Source organism: the organism of the source record quoted next, unplaced genomic scaffold, assembly GCF_019419815.1.
Source record: "Pyrus x bretschneideri cultivar Hongxiangsu unplaced genomic scaffold, Pyrus_bretschneideri_v1 Contig18, whole genome shotgun sequence".
Lineage (NCBI taxonomy): Eukaryota > Viridiplantae > Streptophyta > Magnoliopsida > Rosales > Rosaceae > Pyrus > Pyrus x bretschneideri.
This window is the reverse complement of record NW_025999479.1, coordinates 598,823-618,261: the sequence shown is the minus strand read 5'-3', so window position 1 is coordinate 618,261 and position 19,439 is coordinate 598,823. Positions and strand designations below refer to the sequence as shown.

General features: G+C 37.6%; 2 protein-coding genes across 2 annotated transcripts; one reads left to right on the top strand and one right to left on the bottom strand.

The window, feature by feature from the left end:
- The first annotated feature begins 413 nt into the window (after nt 1-413).
- Nucleotides 414-1,446, top strand: LOC103929002 (protein MKS1). Its single transcript, XM_009338144.2, has one exon. The coding sequence runs from the start codon at nt 414-416 to the stop codon at nt 1,110-1,112; it is 699 nt and encodes a 232-aa protein (XP_009336419.2). The 3' UTR covers nt 1,113-1,446.
- Nucleotides 1,447-2,027: 581 nt separating this feature from the next.
- Nucleotides 2,028-5,980, bottom strand: LOC103929004 (uridylate kinase). Its single transcript, XM_009338146.3, has 7 exons — nt 5,763-5,980; nt 4,897-5,044; nt 4,757-4,810; nt 3,918-4,009; nt 2,963-3,189; nt 2,456-2,632; nt 2,028-2,355 (listed from the first exon to the last, which is right to left on the bottom strand). Exons 1-7 carry the CDS (start codon nt 5,963-5,965, stop codon nt 2,249-2,251), a joined length of 1,008 nt encoding a protein of 335 aa, XP_009336421.2. The 5' UTR covers nt 5,966-5,980; the 3' UTR covers nt 2,028-2,248.
- Nucleotides 5,981-19,439: the final 13,459 nt, after the last annotated feature.

Below are 19,439 nucleotides of genomic sequence, written 5' to 3'. Positions count from 1 at the left end.
CTAAAGAAAAAGAAAAAAGATTATTTTCAAATTCTTTCCTCCTAATCCATCAAGTTCAGGGATCTGAACCATTGAAATTTGATTCAACGGCTACAAACAGAACCTACTTTAAAAATTATAATAAGTTTAACCGTTTGATTAAATTTTAATAACCCGATCGTTGCATTTAATTGCTTAGGAGAAGGGGATTTGGAGATATCGTTTTCTATAGAAAAAAAAAAAACACCCTAATCAACAGTGCGCGTCGTGGAAAAACATAAAACAAAAGAATTGTCTTCCTTCCTGGAAATTAGTTTTCGTTGATTATTCAGCCCCAACCCCAATCCACCACCACTGCCACTTGCTCTCTCTCTCTGCAAAATTCGTACTTCCACAGAATTTGAGAGAGAGAGAGAGAGAGAGAGAGAGAGAATATGAACCCAGCAAGGCCTCCTCCAGCACCCAAAAAGGAGGTACAACTCCAAGGTCCACGCCCTTCCCCTCTCAAAGTCAACAAAGACTCCGTCAAGATCAAGAAGCCACCGCCGCACCCACACCCGCATCCAGCATCCACCCAGCATCGACCTCCACCTCCACCTCCACAGCCGGTAGTGATCTACTCAGTGTCTCCCAAGGTCATCCACACCACTGAAAACGAGTTCATGTCCTTGATCCAACGCCTAACCGGCCCTTCCACCCCTTCGCCCTCCTCCTCCCCCGACGGCCTCTCGCCGGCTGCAAGACTCGCCTCCGTACACAAAACAAGCCCTAATTCAACCTCGGGCCACAACAAGCCCGTGACCACCACCACTAGTATCAGTACTAGCACTGATGACGACTTCATGGCAAGTATTTTCAATATTCCTGAAGATCAAGGAGGCGGCGGCGGCAGCGGAGGGTCAGTACAACTTGATGAAATGGGTCAGTTTCCGGGAATATTGTCTCCGCCGCCAGCGTCTCTGCCGGCGGTCACAAGTGAGTTCTTCTCACAGCATCATCAGTATGACGTCATAAGCAGCCCAATGTTGAACAATTGGATGGGGATGACTTTTAGCCCTGGTCCGTCTTCGGCTATTATTTCTCCCAGTCCTTGCTCATGGGACCTCTTTAACAATTTCTTGCACAACTTTTAACAATTCAACATTTGCTGCCCAGTCCCCGGTTAGATTTTTCTTTCTTTTTGGTGTATTGCCTTCTATGTTTCTTAGCATTTACCTTTTGCCTTTTACATTTTAGCCATGGTTATTAATTTGTTACCCTGAGCCTGAGTCTTTGTAATCATTTTGTAATTTAGGAGTTTTACTAATTAACTGCTATGATAATTGTTCATTTCCGACATGGATTAGCTACATTGACTAGAACGAATGTGTTCCGTTATAGAATTCAGTTTCAACTTTGCTTAGTTTCTGTAAAACTATCACTATAAATAGTGGATTTCCCTCGTGATTCCCCCCTCCCATTATTGAAGAGTTTGTGGTTTTTTCAATACATTCGATATTATTTATACTAAAAGGTGAAAAAAAAAGAGGCTAAACTGACAATATGTTAGCTATATTAATTTGATTTGAGTTCGATCAAACTTAAAACTTCTTATTTACAAGTGAAGAGGAATATCACTCGACCGTAATATTAAGTAGCAGTGTAGAATTAGTACTTGACTATTGTAGAATTAAATGTTGAATATCGCTGGTAAAAATATGAAATCTAAAATATCGCTAATGGACTTAAAATACTAGTATAGCATTAACGGAAAATTGGGAAGGCTATGTACGAATGTATACATATACATAGAAACGTATGTACGGACATTTGTTGTGAGTTTCATGCAACGTCGTCCCCTTTTGTCAGCAGAAACTTGTGAATTTGTACAACCAGATGAGAGGACATCAGAAAGCGTAATAATATAATAACGGCAGATATATGCCTACATTGACTTATGATTAGATCATTAGAGACTCTGCTCGTTTGGAAGTACTTTTAAAATAACTGAAAAGCACTCACCAAAAATACTTTCGGTCATTTTGAAAACACTTTCAAACGAGCCCTAATTGTTCGAAATCTGAATCTATTAACAATTCTCAAAACCTCAAAACAATTGAGACCAAATGGAAGTTTCAACGTTCAAAATTTATTTACACTTAAATGCTGAAGATCGTTCACCAAATAAAGAAAAAGTTGCCGAATGCTGGCAAAACATTGTATCCTCTGAAGTCATACTGTACTTCCCATGCTGCTCACTCTCGAATCATTTTGAACTTGTATTGTGACGCTACAGCTTCAGCGGTAAACCATCCGCATTACAAATTAACGTGCCAACCTTCTCCCCCTTTATCGCTTTTGAGATGTTACCGGGCTTGTTTAAATTGAACACAACAACTGCAAAAGGGAAAGAAACAATAACAGCATGTTCAACTTAGTTGTGTGGCTGCAATATATACATGCCAATATCAATCTAAATGGCACTTGTCTAAAATACCAGGAATTTTGTTTGTCTGGCATAAGGTAATGGCAGTCATGTCCATTACTGAAAGATCTTTTGCCATCACCTCTTGATATGTTAGATTCTCAAGAAGACGGGCATTCGGGTCGCACCTTGGATCGTTGTCGTAAACCCCGTCAACATTTGTTGCTTTCAGCACAACCTCTGCATTGACTACATCCACAATTGAAAGTAAAATGATAAGTTTGAAGCAAAAGAAAAAATTCATAACCCCCACAAACATTCGACGCTTTTAGCATAACCTCTGCACTGACTCGACCAATCATTGACATTTTCCACCATCGACAAGTTGCAATTTAAGTAAATTTAGGACTATAAGGGTGCCACAGTGAAGATTAATACGAGAAGACTTGATATTTAATCAGCGCCTTTGGCAGAATACTAAAAATTTTGGAATATCCTAAATTACCGATTCTGAACCATACCAAGACCTCTCATAAAGATATCATGTAGTCTCTATAAGCAAAGGTAGATACTACTTACTTTCTGCACCACGAAGTGCTGCAGCAGTATCTGTGGTGAAGAACGGATTTCCAGTTCCAGCTGCAAAGATGACCACCCTCCCCTTTTCCAAATGCCTTACAGCTCTTCGACGTATATAAGGCTCTGCAACCTCAGACATGCGAAAAGCAGTCTGCACTCGAGTAGGGATGCCGATACTTTCCATTGTTGCTTGAAGAAATATTGAGTTCATGACAGTTGCCAGCATCCTGAAAAATTGAATAAAAAGTACATATCAAATAACATAGCAAAAAGCTACATACTTGTAAAGTAAAAATTTGAGTCGTAAAGTATAATACTTCCTCCAAAACCTCAATTTTCATTTCCCTAAGTATATGCATGCGACAGTTACGTAAGGGCAGATTCCTCAGCTTTCCCATTTGAACCTCATGCCACAACACTTTTCCTTTAATCCAACATTTTACAGTTGGAAATGTTTAATATTGGAAAACTAAAGGTAAAAGAGCGAGGATCCACATGATGTGCTAAATGCAATATCGCCCACATTTTTGTACACGCCTACAGGTATTGGTAAATGATGGAGAACAAGAATTCCTATTTCGGTATCTTCTTCAGTATTACAAAACAAAAGTACTGGTTACCATCAAGTATATTGCATTTGGACAGAAAAGCACCAAGGTCCATAACTTCGCCGACATTATGTTGCATCTAGAACTTCATCTTAATTTTATGTTTCTCATATCACATATCAAGTTACATTGAAAAACCAACTACCGGAACACAAAATTTCCCAAGTCCAAGGTCCACCTCATGTGATAATATACAAGAGGAAAACGAATTTATGAGACGTGAAATGAACCAGATCCAGAATAAAGTAATCACCCAATGAGAGGAATTATGTAAAAATACAACTAGAAAAAGGTCTACACAGGTGACATCAAACAACATTCAGTCAATCCCAATAAAAGGATTTTACCCGATGTAATCAGCAGATGATTGGTCAAGACCGCTGCTTCCCACCCAAGAAGATCCACGGAAGATATTTCCCCCACCAACCACAATTGCAACCTGAAATACTTAACTAAGATTACTAACACAATAAACTATGTTGAGCACTTTTGGATTTCAGAAGTAAAAAAAATCTCATTAGTAAAATCTGAAGCACTTTATGGAGATTATTAAACATTCAAACTATTCCTATTTCTGCTATCCTTACATCATGCTGGATATTTACAACACGACAACAAAGCCGCATCCTGCTACCCCTTTTACCCTGAGCCTTCGTCTCATAATCACATCTTCTAACTGGAGCATTTGTAAGTCTTTGATTCACATGTCCAACTCACCTTATCCAATTTTCTCTCATCTTATCTTCAATTGCGGCTATTCTTACTTTACCTCGGATATCCTTGTTCTTAATCTTGTCCTCTGTCGTGTACCCTCCCATCCAACAAAGCATTCTCATCTCCATTACACACATTTTTTTGCACATGTTGATGCTTAACCACCCAACATTCCGTGCCATAAAGCATTACTGGATAATTAAATAATAAAAAAAACCTATAGTCCCATTCTTATCATGGAGCATTACCCAGGCTGCATGCATGTTAACCCCTACATAAATAATTCTTGAATACCCAATTTCACTATTTTTAACTTTATAAACGGGTTACAGTAATGATCAGAGGTATATAATATCATGAGAAGAATACAATGTTTTGTGTGTGTGTGTGCGCGCATGCCCTTGCCTTCATGTACAAAAAAGGAAAAGGTCATGTAAAGTACAGTTCTTTAATGTCAAGTGTTAAGCATTACCTCAATGCCAAGGCGAGTCACAGATGCAACCTCCCTTGCAATTTCCATTGTTACCTAATATTATTGAGGGGCAAACGTTCAAGTTTCAGAAACCAATGAGAAGGATAACTATCACAGGATGATTTAAGAATTTATGAGACCTTTGGGTCAATATTCTGTGTATGATCCCCGGCAAGTGCTTCTCCGCTTACTTTAAGCAAAACCCTTCGCCATTTATAAGATGGTCCAGACGAGCCATTCCCACTCATTGTCACCCCAAAGGGAGCCATAGATGACATTTGAGTATGACTGTCGAAAAGATATGAAGTTAAAAAGTTAGATACTAGAGCTATGGAATTCAAACTATCAGTACAACACTAATACAAGGGAAAAAAGAAGCATTTCCATTTTCTCACACAATTTGACAAACAACGAAGACAACTTTCTCACACCCCTTAATTTTTATCCCTGAGTACAAGAAGCTATGAAAAAGCGAAAAAGGGGTGAAAGATCGAGGGTTGAATAACAGACTGCTTATTATATATCCTACAAGAATGGATATTTCACAACAAAATCAAGTGTAACTGAGGAGCCATACTAATCAATTAAGGAACCGAACCACCTGCTGTAACTGAAATATCTGCATCTTGTCTACCGCAATCCGAATGTAGTCTGTAAATTGACATTCCCAAAATATACTTCTACATGCCGCCGACTGACTTAAGTATTGAAATACAACACCGGCAAATCCTCCTTAATGCAAGTGTGTTCTATGGTCAATTTTCATCCACACTTGCTTTTTGATTAATAAACCCTACCAGTTACTAGTTTACTACCAGGAATAACAAGTAACTTATAACTACAGTCAGTTGATAACATATATTCAAGGGCTTCAGAAAACACTTAATTCAATTTCAATAAACACGTAATTACCCGTGATTCTGACAACAAAACTGAAATTAAGCGGCTACCCATTACAATTTAAAGTACAAACACAAGGAAAGTCATGTTCGTGTAGTGGCTATACCTGCGGCGGTTCACGGAGTCGGAACCGGAGCCCATTTCAGAAGATGAGCAGCTAACCGCCGCCAACCGCCCATGTGAGCGGTGATTACTCATCGACACGCCATCGTAAGCGCGCTTCAAGCAACTCACAAACGGACATGAAAACGAACAGGAGGTGGTGGAGGAGGATACAGAGACAAAGGACGAGGGCGAAATTGCCGCCATCAGTAAGTCCTAGAGCCAAGCTCTTGCTGCTCAACCAAGATAATATGCCTCTCTACTGTTTTTCTCTCTTCATTTTATACAAACGGCACACGGCTGGAATGGAGAGTGTTTCCTAAACGACCCACTTAGGTAAAGTTAAAAACATTATTATCTCTTCAAAATTAGATTTATGACACCTATTAGTGTTTTGAAATAAATAATGTGGCAACCAAGTGACGGGCAAAGTATGTAACTGTTGTATTTCAATTTATCTTATCAAAACTTCCCGACTATTCCTCTCTTGCATCTGGCTATAGTGCTAAATTTGCTTCATAAAATAAAAGAACCATACATTTAGTTGTAGAGCAAAGAATTTACGCCATCAACGAAAATTAATTACCAATTAAATAGAAAGCATTCATAATTAATATAAGAAAAATAGGTGTTCAAAGAAAATGAAAAGTAAGTGTCTAGAGAAAATTAAATGCATAAAATGTCAAAAAAAAAAAAAAAAGGGGTTAAATTACTTTTTTACCACCTCAATTTTGGGTCACATAACATACTCATATCTCAATTTTTTGAATATTTTAATGTCATATATCAACTTACGAATTTGATGCAATGTCTAACTACACAGGATAATACTCGAACAGGAGGGATGCGTTTTCAAGGAATACAGCGGGAAAAAGAGTTTTGCCTTAACCGCGATGTGGAACCAAGCACTCAGAGATGGAGGCAATCGGACTGGGCTAGCGGAAAAGAAGTGTAATGGTATGTAGAAAGGAACAAATGGTACAAGGCTCAACTGCAAGGGTCAATCATCATACCCACTAAAAAAAGATGAGTGGGATAGTTTTTGAAGAGTGGCCACTCTGGAGGAGTTGGCATTTTAGTTTAGAGGCTAGCTAAGTGGTGTAGAAGTCCCACGTTAGCTGAACAAAGAGTAAAAGTGGTAGGAATATCAAACCATTCCTCCCTCCCTCATCCCTACCATCCTGAGTGGGGGTGCAAGAAATGTACTCCTGTGAGGAGAGTTTTTCCTTCTAAGAAAATGAAATTTGTTAAAAAAATAAAATTCTACAAAGGTGAGCATAGCTACATTCTTCATGGTGGGGAAGGTTCCAAGATTTTATCTAGGAAATATTCAAGGAGAGATTCAAGAATAATTTTCTACGTCCATAATTTCAGATATCAAGAGGCAAAAGTTTCTACCACTCGAGCAAGAGGAAGGCTAGTGGAGTATTGTCCTGGTATTCATGATATTGAAGAAGAAATGAGGAAGCAATTTATCGCAGGTCTTAATCCGAAGTTGTGCACTAATACAATAATGAATGATGGGGTCACCCATGAGACAACTTTTCATACAGCTCAGCAGGTTGAGCAGGTTAATAACAAGAGGAAAGAGAAACAGGCAACGAAAGGCAAGCAAGCGAGCTCTAGTGGAGAACAGCTCAGTGGCTTCAACAACAAGTTTAAAGCCAAGAATATCAAAGAAGCATTGTTTATTGGTGGAATAAAAAACAAAACGGCTTTTAAGAATAGGGTCAGCCTTTAGGCTCTACTACTAGTGATGAATCTAACACCACTACACCTTGGGCCAGTAAGGGTTACATTGGCAGTGGACGATTCTCTGGGAGTGGATCTCCAGTGTTTATTTTTGAAAGGATCCTATACCTATTTGTACTATTGTTTTACCTATCATCATGGTGAGTGTCTGTCTAATTCTGATATTTTTCAGTATGACTGAGCAGCCTAATTCTGAGGTTACGGATAATCAATATTAGCACAGCCTTGGCAAAATATATTAGACCCAGCCTCAACGTATCCTCCTCATTCTTGCACTTTTTTAGGGCTCTTTTAAGCTCTTTGAAAGTCACATATATCTTTTTGTTGACTTTCTTAGGTGCAGCCTTGGCTTTACCTTTGCCCTTCTCTCTCATCCCCTTATTACTTTCTCCTACAAACCCTAATTTCTCTGAAATATGCTCCTTCACAAGCCTAATCCCTTCGGCTTAACCTATACATCATGGGGTTTTCCACATCAAATCCAGGTAATGCGGCAGAAGTCTTGCTTTGTCAATTTGGTCAATTCACAACCTATTAAATTCGTCAATCTTTCAAGGTCTTTAACCCCTTGATTTGCTACTCCACGAAGTGATGGGCCAATTAGCCATTGAAGGCCAATTCATCCACATGCTCCATGTGGCCAAAGAAAGATGCCCTTAAGGCAGCAACTTGTGTCACTCTAAACTTCTCACATATCAATCTAAGCACATGGGGGGCTTTTTCCTCAAGGGTGGCCGGCCTCTTTGAGAGCAAAGGGAGGTTTGTGTTCTCATCTTTACTCCTAAGAAAACCCCTTAATGAATTTTGGCTATTAAGTCATACTTATTCCTTAATTCATTTGAGTGGCAAACTTGTAAATAAGTCCAAAACCACTCCTTCTCTAACATGGCCGGCCTTAGGGTATTCATTGGGCTATTTGGGCCTTTGTGAATCATTATTCATTAAGTTGTCACACAACTTAAGTCAATGGACTTGACGTTCGAAGCCCATTGGGCCTTAAGGTCCAAAACTATCCCGTGGTCTTCAACGAACTTATTCGTTTGATTAATAATCATATTAATTAATCCTTGCCATAAATAATTAAACCATTTAATTATTCTTACTCATCTCCGTTGAATCTTCAATCTCTACCTTACACGGTGTACGATCCATTAGGTTCCTTTTAGCGAGGCAGTGGGCGATTCAAACTCTTTCAAATCGATTGTGAATTGAAACTTACTTTTAATTCTCCCGTTAGTGATAATACACTTTTAGGGCTTCCACAAACCATGGTTGACGCCTAGCAGCATGTCATGGTTACCCAAGCTAATCAGAAGAGGTGGAGAACCTATTCAGTTTTAGGATTACAAATGCAATACGGTCTTTCTCTAATACAATACTCTTGACCATATTGTTTGGTTTGATAGTTTATTCATGTCTACTATCCAATGTGAGTCTTGTGCTTATATGATTACCTTGAATGTGATTTGGAACACATTCCTAAATCTCATTCATACTTTGGCCAAAGATTCTTAATCATATCATAGAGTATTCTCCCTCAAACAGTTTGAAGGTTAGAGATCCCTTGTTGCGCATTCACTTGCCTCCATGGCTAAGTGGCTTAACCCCAACGATGCCGTAGACACCCTCCTGATGGAGTGACTTTGACATAATCAAAGATTAAGGACCTAACCACAAGACAACTGTGATGCCTCAGGTCAAAAGACTAATTTGCATTATCCCAACCATGAGTTCTCATGTGACATGAATATGAGAACTCTTCGTTGATCGTGTTCAGTGAACTCATTCTCTATTGAGCACCTACGTACTTGTCTTGATGTCACACACACCAATGACTCGAGACTAGTCACTCTCCCTGAGAGAAGACATAGCACGTACTGATCTTAACGGACTGTCAATGCCCAATTGACAATCCTATGATCAGGAACGTTTAGGATGTGTCAACGAAAGAATGGTCTCATGAATCTAACTTCTTTAGATCGCATTCTTCCAATCACATATTCCTTGGACTTATCGTTTAAGCATATAACATTTATATGAGACGGCTCAAACAATAATCTTTGCCCTTTACATTTAAACTACATTAGTTTGAAATGTCCGTAAAGTATCATCATATGATTGGTTTTAGGGCACATTTCCAACAGGGCTTAGGATAGATTGTTAAACCCTTCCCTTATAAGAATCTTCTTACCTTTGGTTGCTAATTGAATGCCATGAGTTGCTATATCTTGTAGACATAACAATACAAACATTCAACACAACTGTAGACATCGAAATTTCAGTGAAATAAATGTTGACCAATGCATTAAAATTACAACCTTTATTCATTTCACCTACATCATTCACTACAAAACACACTCATTTCACCTACAAAACTCCACTCATTTCACCTACAACATTCACTCACTTCACCAAAAAAAAATGGATGGTGGTGATTCATTCTCAAGGCCTATAAATAGGCTTCTCCATCAAAGGATAAGGAAAGAAAAGACCAATTCACATCACACCAAAACCTTGAAGCTTTGAAACTCTAAAGCTCTCAAGCAAATCCCAAAGGATCAAGAAAGTCCTCTTCGTTCTTCGTCAAATCCTCCTTCAAGATCAAGCCCCGATAGCCCTTGAAGAAAGTGTTCATCGTTCATCATCCGTTCATCCTAAGATCAAGCCCCAGCGGCCCTTTGGATCAAAAACATCAACAAATCCACACACCTGTTCTTCAAGATCAAGCCAAAAAGCCCTTGAAGATCCGTTCATCAACCGTTCATCCTAACATCAAGCCCCGACACCCTTTTGGATCAACAACATCAATAAATCCGCATAACTGTTCATCCTAAGATCAAGCCTCAACGGCCCTTTGGATCAACAACATCAACAAATCCACACACCCATTCTTCAAGATCAAGCCTAAAAGCCCTTGAAGATCTGTTCATTAACCGTTCATCCTAAGATCAAGCCCTGACGACCCTTTGGATCAACAACCCATCCACATATCTACATTTTACGAAGATATAATCAAAGGCTAAATTTGTAGAAGAGATTGTAACCCCAAAATCAATACAAAATATTTTTTTGTACACGTGTTCTTGTCTCCTTCGTCGTCAGGAATTTTCATGTTTACAACAACCAAATTCAACAAGATATACCCTTAACACAACCAAATTCAATAATATATACCCTCACAACAACCTGCCAACAAGTTTTCATAGTTATACATCTACTGTGAACACCTTATCATGACTTAAGCAATATCAACTTAGTTCGTAAGATTAATCAACATTCATCAACAAAAATCAATCACAACTCAACACTACAACTTCAACAAACAAAAGTTAACGACATAGCCCTACACAACCTGTCAACATCACCGGCTTCATAACTTCATAACACACTAAATTTCTCAAAATTTCACATAAATCCACCAATTTCAAATAACTTCATCAACGAACATGTATAATTAACCTAAAACACTAACCTAATTAACAAAAAGTAACAGAAATAACAAATTTTAATTCTAGGGTTCCATTTTGAAAACTCACCAAATTTAAAATTGACTTCAAGGAATCAAATATGACATCAGTAATCATGCAACGACTGTGAACCCAACTTGAATCAAGCAAGTACCACGTCCTTTATGTGCAATAGACTGGACACCCTCGAACCAAACTCACATGAAATCACTCTAAGCTCATTTTGGTGGATTTGTTTGCAGTCGTTCAGATTTAAACCAACGAACCTAACTCGGTCTACAAATAAGGTCCACAAAGTGGAGTCCACACCTTAGAAAACGCGATGAAACTTTACTGTAGTAGCAAAAAACAGTCATATATATATATATGCATCATGATGTGGTTTCAATTCCTATCGGTACCCCGCTCTAACGATTAACTATCTAACTCATCAAACATAATGACTACTAAACAAAACATAATTGAATACGACGTGGATGAGATGGAAACACGATAGGGTTTGAAGATGTCGTGTTTGTAGAGCTCTCTGGCTTTGTAACCCAGATTGAAGCGGACGGTAGTGAAATATAGGTGAAATTATGGAGAATTTGAACTATCTTTTGACTGATAAATTGCCGATTTTGACGATATTATGTGTATATTTGGGAGAATCGGCGACAGAGGATGAAGAAATAGAAATTGTACCTCCTTTGTCCTCTTCCCCTTCTCCTCAGTCGTTAATACTCAACCTTTTAATGTACATATTTAACATTAAAAGTCTTTTCAATCGAAATGTTATTTGTTGGTAGGATTTGAAAGCTTTGTGATTTAGAGTCAAATTTGTCATCAATGTCAAATTTATTTTTAACTCATTTTAATGGTGAGCCCCTTATTCCACTAACATTTCAACCAATAAAAATTTTGTTTCGACATTTTTTAAATAATTACCACCATTTAAAGCTCTATTTAAATAAATAAAATATAAAACTTTTGACAATTAGGTTGTAGAAGTACAAAATTTGGCATAAGACTTTAAATTGCCACATCAGCCATTAATTATAATTTGACTCTTATGATTTTATATTTCCTTTAGAGATTGTCCAATTAGTCAATTAACACTCCGAATTTCTGGTTTTGTTCTTTTTATTGTATTCAGGGGTTATGGGATTTAGGAAATTATAATTGAGGAATTTTGGATATTAGGGATTCATATTTCATTTCAGCTTATGTTACTCCAATTCAATTTTCAAGTTGTAGAAAAGAAAACGTAGGTAACAAATTTGTGTAAAATTTGGGGAATGTCATAATACCAACGATACTCTACCGAAATTTGGATAGAATATTTCCTCTGAAGAGATTGGGTTTTTGGGCACTTACAAACAAAACGGATGATTTCCACGAAACAAATGAAGCCTGGAAAAAGCCTTAGAGCTTGAAAATAGCCCTGTTTTAACAGAGTGCTGTCAAATGTTTAGTTAAGGTAAGGTGGGAAAAGGCGACCATTTCGGTGAATAATCGGTCGTTAAGTTTCTGTGTGTGACCGAAACTGTAGTTGATGAATTCAAGAATCTGTCTATCTCGCCAGCAAGAGCATAAATCTAACTGCGAGTCTTGTGCGTGATTGGGAAGATGTTAACTACACTACTGAAGAGCATTTTCAGTTTAACTTTAATGTCATTATAGTCACAATGTGGTATGCGATAACTGGCTGATGCTTCCTTTTGTCTTTCCCACTAGATCGACTTTGATTCTTACATGTAGCCATTCCCTTTCTACTGATATCAGTGACTCTATTTTTCTTAATTGTTTTAATTAAGGGAGTTTTAATGAAATACTCCCAATACTATTCACTTTTAACAAAAAACCACATTTATAACTTTCTCTAATACTATTCACTATACTTTCCTTTAGAAGGGAAGTTTTTTTTCAACTTTTCGTTAGTTTTCCTTTTAATTAATCCTAGATGGCGTTGTTAGTGATGTTTTGAGAGTTTAATTAAGCATATGCAAGCTGAAAGGAATCCGTTCCTGTCATCATTGTTTGATCTGACGAGTGTTGGCTATCAAGGATGAGAATGGTGTTCTGAAACACTAAATATTTCATTTTGCATTGCAAATTCTTTGAAGCTGCTACAAGGCATAATGTCCAACCTTCCAGTTGCCTTGTTATACTTCCACGGATAGGTGATCAAATCTCTACTTGATTTGTGACCTCAAATGTAAGGCCTACCTCCTTTCCAAGAATCTAAACACCAGTGTTTGCGTCTCTGTTTCAACCATGCGTGTATCTTCTGTTGCAAAATAATAGGTTTAGGATTTGGGCTCGGCCAATTAGAATTAGGTTTTGTTTCAGATTAGGGTTAGTTTATTATAAATAGAGTGCTTTGTTATTCATTAGGGAACATAACAGTCAATATAGATGTAGTCATTCAGTTGTAGCCGTTTCGGCAATCTTGTTTAATAAAATATTTGTAGTTGTATTTTGTTTGTTCGTCTGTTTATTTCAACTTGGTATCAAAGTAGAACAGGTTTGATATTCGGGGTTTAATAAAAGATGCGTGTATCTTCTGTTCTGATGTTGCATAACCCACTCTCCTACCTCACCTAGCTCTGCCTAGACCCATTTGAAATTCTCAGTTTATTACTCATGTTCTGTTTATTCTCCTTTCTCCCTGTTATGCTGAGTTAAATTGCTTCCTTTCCTTGTTCTGGTATCTTTATGAGTGTACTGCATCTTTCCTCCAGCAAATTTATCCACACAAGGATATGCATCTCTTCTTTCCAAACATCGCAATATATTTTGGTTTGGCTGGATTGTCAACGCGAAGCATCTTCAAAATGGTCGTGAGTATCAATTGGAATCCTTGTTTCAACTAACACTGAAACGACTATAGTGAGTCTTTCAAGGCACCATAAAGTTTCCCTTGCAAGTATTTTTCTTGTTTTTTTTCAGATGTAGTTTGTAATGCAGGAGCCATGGATGCTTCATGACTTTGACGAGGATTTTTATGGGGAGGAACTGCATCTTATTTACGTACGCCCTGAGGTATCAAATTCTTGCAGAAAATATCAATTTGTCATCCCTGTCCTGTCATCGTTCGCTGTCTAATATTTGGTTCTCATATCTTGAGAGCTTGATTGAAAAGACACATCAGAATGAACAAATTGCTGAGGACGCTCTCTTGCATTGTTCTCAAAATCCAAGGACGACCCATATCTTAAAAGTTGCACGTAAGGATGTTTCTCAAAGCAAGCTTTCTATATGTCATTGGCTAACACTCATATTATTAAGGAGAGTCTGTGTCAGTTTCATGAATGTAATATTATATAGTGTGCGTGAGTAAGGCTTTCAAGCACCCAAGAAACTGCTCACTAGCTACATCAAATGCAATGCAGCACAAGTTTTCGGGAAGATGACTGTAGTCCTATTCTAGCAGGGACAACTATGTAATTGTATGTATTTCCTATGTCGTCGGTACTAAATAGGCAGCGCCACGGATGCTTGGCTGACATGAACAATATGAAAATGTAAGAGACTCAAATCTTGTTGCATTGCGTGTTGATTAAATGAGGTCGGAGCCAGTGCAGGGCAATCGAAACCAACTCTTACAACCTGATCACTGGCAATCCATAGTTGTGGAATGTCTTAATTATTCCATCGCATCCAGCAGTTAACAATGACAACCCCCATGGTTCTGATTCAGCAGTGTGATTGAGAGCTTTATTCCGCCGCTGCTGATGATCTTGATGTCGTGGGTAACGGTGACCATTTTCATCTCTTATAGCTGGTAAATCCCATAAAGGAAAAGGAAGTTTCTCTTCGGGCCAGGTTACAAAGCCACCCCTGCACGGACCATTTAAGAAAAACCAATTTCCAAGTGAGAAACATTCCGAATTTTTGCTCCGTGGAACAGCCTCCAGATGGCGTTGTAACTGCGAGCAATATCGGGGCAAACTAGCAACAGCTTCCAAGCTCCTTTGTTCTGTTCTCATGCCTGGCCAAGGAACCGCAACAGACACACCTTCACATAAGAAATGCTCACAGATTGAACAGATTTGGTATGTTTGGCTGACGAGACACATGAGCCATGATAGTCCCAAAAATAAACTCGTGAATCCTCTCCGACTGAAATTATATATTTCCCACTCGATGCAAAAGAAGCTGACGTCTGACTTCCTGACTTTGCAAGACCTGTTACTTTTAGAAAGATTAACTGCGAACGAATACAACGTGCTGAGTGAGTAGGATGCAAATGTGAGCATATGCTGTAGGTAATGGGGAACCATCCACACCTTTGAATTTCCTTATAAATTGAACTCCGTCAAATATTCAGACTTTCGAGTCTTCTGATGTTATCAAAACCCTCTGATGTTATCAAGACATCTATAACCCTTGTGTTGTAAACTATATCCCAAAAAGACACAACTTTTGCTTTTTGCATCCAACTTTGAATGAACATAGGGCTTAAGATATGGGAAACAATTGCATCCAAAGACTTCTAATTTGGAATAGACTGGTCGCTTGTGAAAATGTAATTCCCAGGGAGATTGAGATATTTCAGAGATTGGCAACCTATTAATAAGATACACAGCAGTGGAGAAAGCTTCCACCCTATAGAGATGTGGAGCATTAGAAGTAACAAGTAAGATTTTGGTAGTATTCACAAGGTGTCTGTGCCTTCTTTCATCACAACCATTCTATTCAGGGGTGTCAGAACAGCTTAATTGATGAAGAATACCATGATTACGAAGAAAAAACTTGAACATAGTACCAATGAATTCACCCCCTGAATCTGAACGCACAATCTTGATTTTATTGCCAAGTAAATTTTCTACATAATGTTTGAATACAACAAAAGTAGAATAGGCATCAGACTTTGCCTTTAATGGAAATAGCCAACTATATCTAGTGTAATCATCAACTAACAACAAGTAGTATTTGAAACCTCTAGGTGAAGTAATGAAGGCAAGACCCCAAAGATCACAGTGAAGCAATTGTAAGCTGTCAGTAGTTGTAGAGCTAGCAGATCCAAAGGGAAGCTTGTGGTTTTTAGCTAGAGTACAATCTGAACAGAAAAAATCAATAGTAACCGTGCTTGCACTGTCAGTTTATTGCTGGAAATAACCTTTCGAAAGAGAAATGAAGATGGATGACCCAATCTTTGATGCCAAACCTTCACATGAGCTTTGACACTTATTAGAGCTGATAGTGATGAAGTAATGTGATGACTAGATCCTTGAAGTGGATAAACTTCATCTTTAACTCATCCCCACAAAAGCATCTTCCTCGAAACATGATCTTTTACAGTGGATCCATCAGGGTCAAGTGTCAATAACAATTATGTTTCATATCAAGTACATGCAATACATTGCTCAACTTAAAAGGAAGTATGAGATCTATTTAAAGAAAAGGAACTAATATTATGGATAGACCTTTACCATCTCCTACATAGACTTTATCTTCACTAGTGTAGGGAAAGGAAACTGAGATATTGGCATTGTCATTTGTGATATGTGATGTGGCTCCAGAGTCCAGTGGCCAAGATGGAGAGGTTTTGGATGAGTAATGAGCACACAAAGCAGCAACTTTGGCTGATGGTACTCTAAAAATCATGTTACAAAAACTGATTTTTTTTTCTTTGTGATTACATGTGAATTCGTAAATGAAACTACAACTATGTATTAACCAAAGAGCATATCAAAGTTCCACCCATGTTTGTAACTTTCTTTAATGGTCATGCAATTAAAAACCAAGTCCTCATCATTGTGTTGGAATGTACTCTAAGACACAAACAAACAACAAAAAGCAACTTTTTTTTTTTTTTTTCCTCAAGCTTTTTCGATTTTTTTTTCTTTCAAATTTTGTTATATGACACACAATAAAACACTTTAAAACAGTGAATAACAATATTAGTAGTGATAGGTGGTGAAATTCGAAGATAAGTAATGAAAAGCAATCTGTTTACACCCCCCCCAACACTTAAACCAAACATTATCTTCAATGTTTCAAAAATAAACCTAAACAAGAAGGCAATGAAAGATAACTAGCAAACAAGACTATCATGGCAAAGTAAAAACAATAAAGAGAAGGGTAAAAGAAAGCAAATCTGGCTGTAGAAGCAGGAAATTCCAATGTCTCTTTGTTTGAATACGTGGGTTCCCTTCCAAGAAGTCTTGCTTTAACATCTTCTAGCTGGACAATACCTCCATTTAATCCTCACTAGGACCAGTGGCATGGAGTTGATCTTTGAATGGAAGGTGATACTTGAAATGATCTGGTAATGGTTTAAATTCTTGAGTGGGTGCCTGAATCATTGAAATCAACAACATGTTAGTAGAAAACGAAATTGAAATTTGAGGAGATGGATGACTTGTGCGCTACGACAAGAACTCAAGGACAAACACTTCTTCAAAAGTTTCAGGAATGTTGCTCTCGGCCAGATTTGGTGTGAGGGTAGTGACTTGTCCCATGTCATAAAATCCAACTTATTTGGGGATGGTTGATGAATTCTAGACATTCCCTAGCCACTTCTTTCTCTTGAATCTTTGGAAAGGTTTTGAAGATGTCATTTTTTCCTTCTTCTTTCTTGGATTGCATAAACCTGCGAGGAAAAGGTACATTTGGTGGACTAAGGTTAGAAAGAATTGAATTCGGAACAACCTTACTAGAATTGGATGCTGCAGCAATATGATTACAGATGATTGGGTGCTGGAGCAAGGCTTCTTCTAATCCTCCTTGGACAACAACTCTTTGTCCACTTCTAGGCTATGCTTGGACATCTTTGGTTCAGCTCCAACCTCCATACCACTTCCCAAACTGATAGCTTCAGTGATTTCAAAATCTCCTGTTGAATTGACAATAGTTGAGTTGGAGAGTTCGCTTTGTTCTCGAATTTGTCCCATGAATTTTGCAATCTTTCCAAGTTGATTTTTCAATTCGACCATCTCTTTAGCTTGGTTTTCTAATTCCTGAGTCAAAGACGCACAAGAAGTATTTAGTGTTTGAAGAATTTTAACATTATCCATGGACATATTTGAATTTGGTTGGAATTGTTGTGGGGAAGGGTGTGGTGGCTGCATAGGTCTTGAATAGAACTCCTCATATTCGTGCCAATATCCTTCTTGTTAAACTTGTTGAGGTTCCCTCCACATAAAATTTGAAAGATCTCTCCCATCTGGATTGTAAATGTTGGAAAACAAGTCATTCCTTGATTGATTATGGCCCTGATATCCCCAAGCATTGACACTATCCCAACCTCCAATCTTAATTAATTAAGGATGTTGATTAGTTTGATATCCTTTCCTGTAGGACATATCAAATGTAGCCACACTTTGCTTTGTGGACCTTTCGATATACTGCGACATAAGAGAAGTAAGATTCGCCATTTGAGCTTGAAGATTAGCAATTGCCATGTCTTGCTTCTCTAGTACCTGAAATCAAAGAAATAAAACTAAATCAAATATCAAAAGTAAAATAAACAAAAAACAGAGTGATTAGCAATTTCACTAATCCCTGGCAATGGCGCCAAAATTTGTTGTGGTAAAAACTAACACACAAATTAAACCCTTTAATTATGCAATCATAGTATGAGTAAGTAGGGATTGTTCTATTCCGGGGATTAGAAGGGATGCTAATCAACACAAATTAAACTTATAAAACTGAAAACTAAGTTAAACTAACAATAAAATCGTGACTCGTGATTTTGGATGAATTTAATGAAAACAAAAGTAAATAGCAGCAAGTAAATTAAGTTGTGAATGAAATATGGATGAAAGGATAGCTAAAGGATTCTTCTCCACATATGAAACATATGCATACAAATAGATTTCCAGTTATTCTTCCTATAAACCATGAATGACCCCAAATTAAATGTGAACAACACTAATTAACTCTCAGATTTTCCTAAGTTCATTGAATTGGACTCAGCGACATAACCAAATTATTCTTCTCAAGTTCCCTAACTATGAAAAGCATGATAGAGACACATCGCAAAGATCATTAAGTTATGTGAAAATCATAAGCATTGACAAAGCATTTGTAACTATGAAAAGCATGATACTCCTGCCAAGAATTTACGTAACTCAATCAGGACTAGTGACTTTTACTACTTACAAATATAAGTTCATAATAATTAGGTGAAATTCCCTTATATTCTAGCATCAAATCCCTGCATGCAAACTAGGTGTGCACCCTTAATAAACATACAATAATAAGTTCTCTATAAAGCAGATAAGTAAATCACATTCATGTTTTATGAAACAATAACTGGATGTAATCAATTTATATAAAACATATGATCATGGCTTCGAATTCACCTCTAGCTAAAAAGAAACTTAGTTACACATGTCCATCATAACTGAAAAGCAATCTAAAATAAACATTGAAACTTAAAACAAAGATAGAAAGAACTCTGAAAATTCCAGCAACTTCAATGATGAATGGTAGGCATGGCACACTGTAAAGCGTGCAAGAATTTCATATAT

Excerpts from the sequence above, each read along its gene's own strand:
- LOC103929002 (XM_009338144.2), top strand. The coding sequence starts at position 414 with ATGAACCCAGCAAGGCCTCCTCCAGCACCCAAAAAGGAGGTACAACTC.
- LOC103929004 (XM_009338146.3), bottom strand. The coding sequence starts at position 5,965 with ATGGCGGCAATTTCGCCCTCGTCCTTTGTCTCTGTATCCTCCTCCACC. Across the intron at positions 5,045-5,762 it reads GACTCCGTGAACCGCCGCAG|TCATACTCAAATGTCATCTA; the intron begins GTATAGCCACTA and ends TCTTTTCGACAG. Across the intron at positions 2,356-2,455 it reads CCAGACAAACAAAATTCCTG|TTGTTGTGTTCAATTTAAAC; the intron begins GTATTTTAGACA and ends TCCCTTTTGCAG.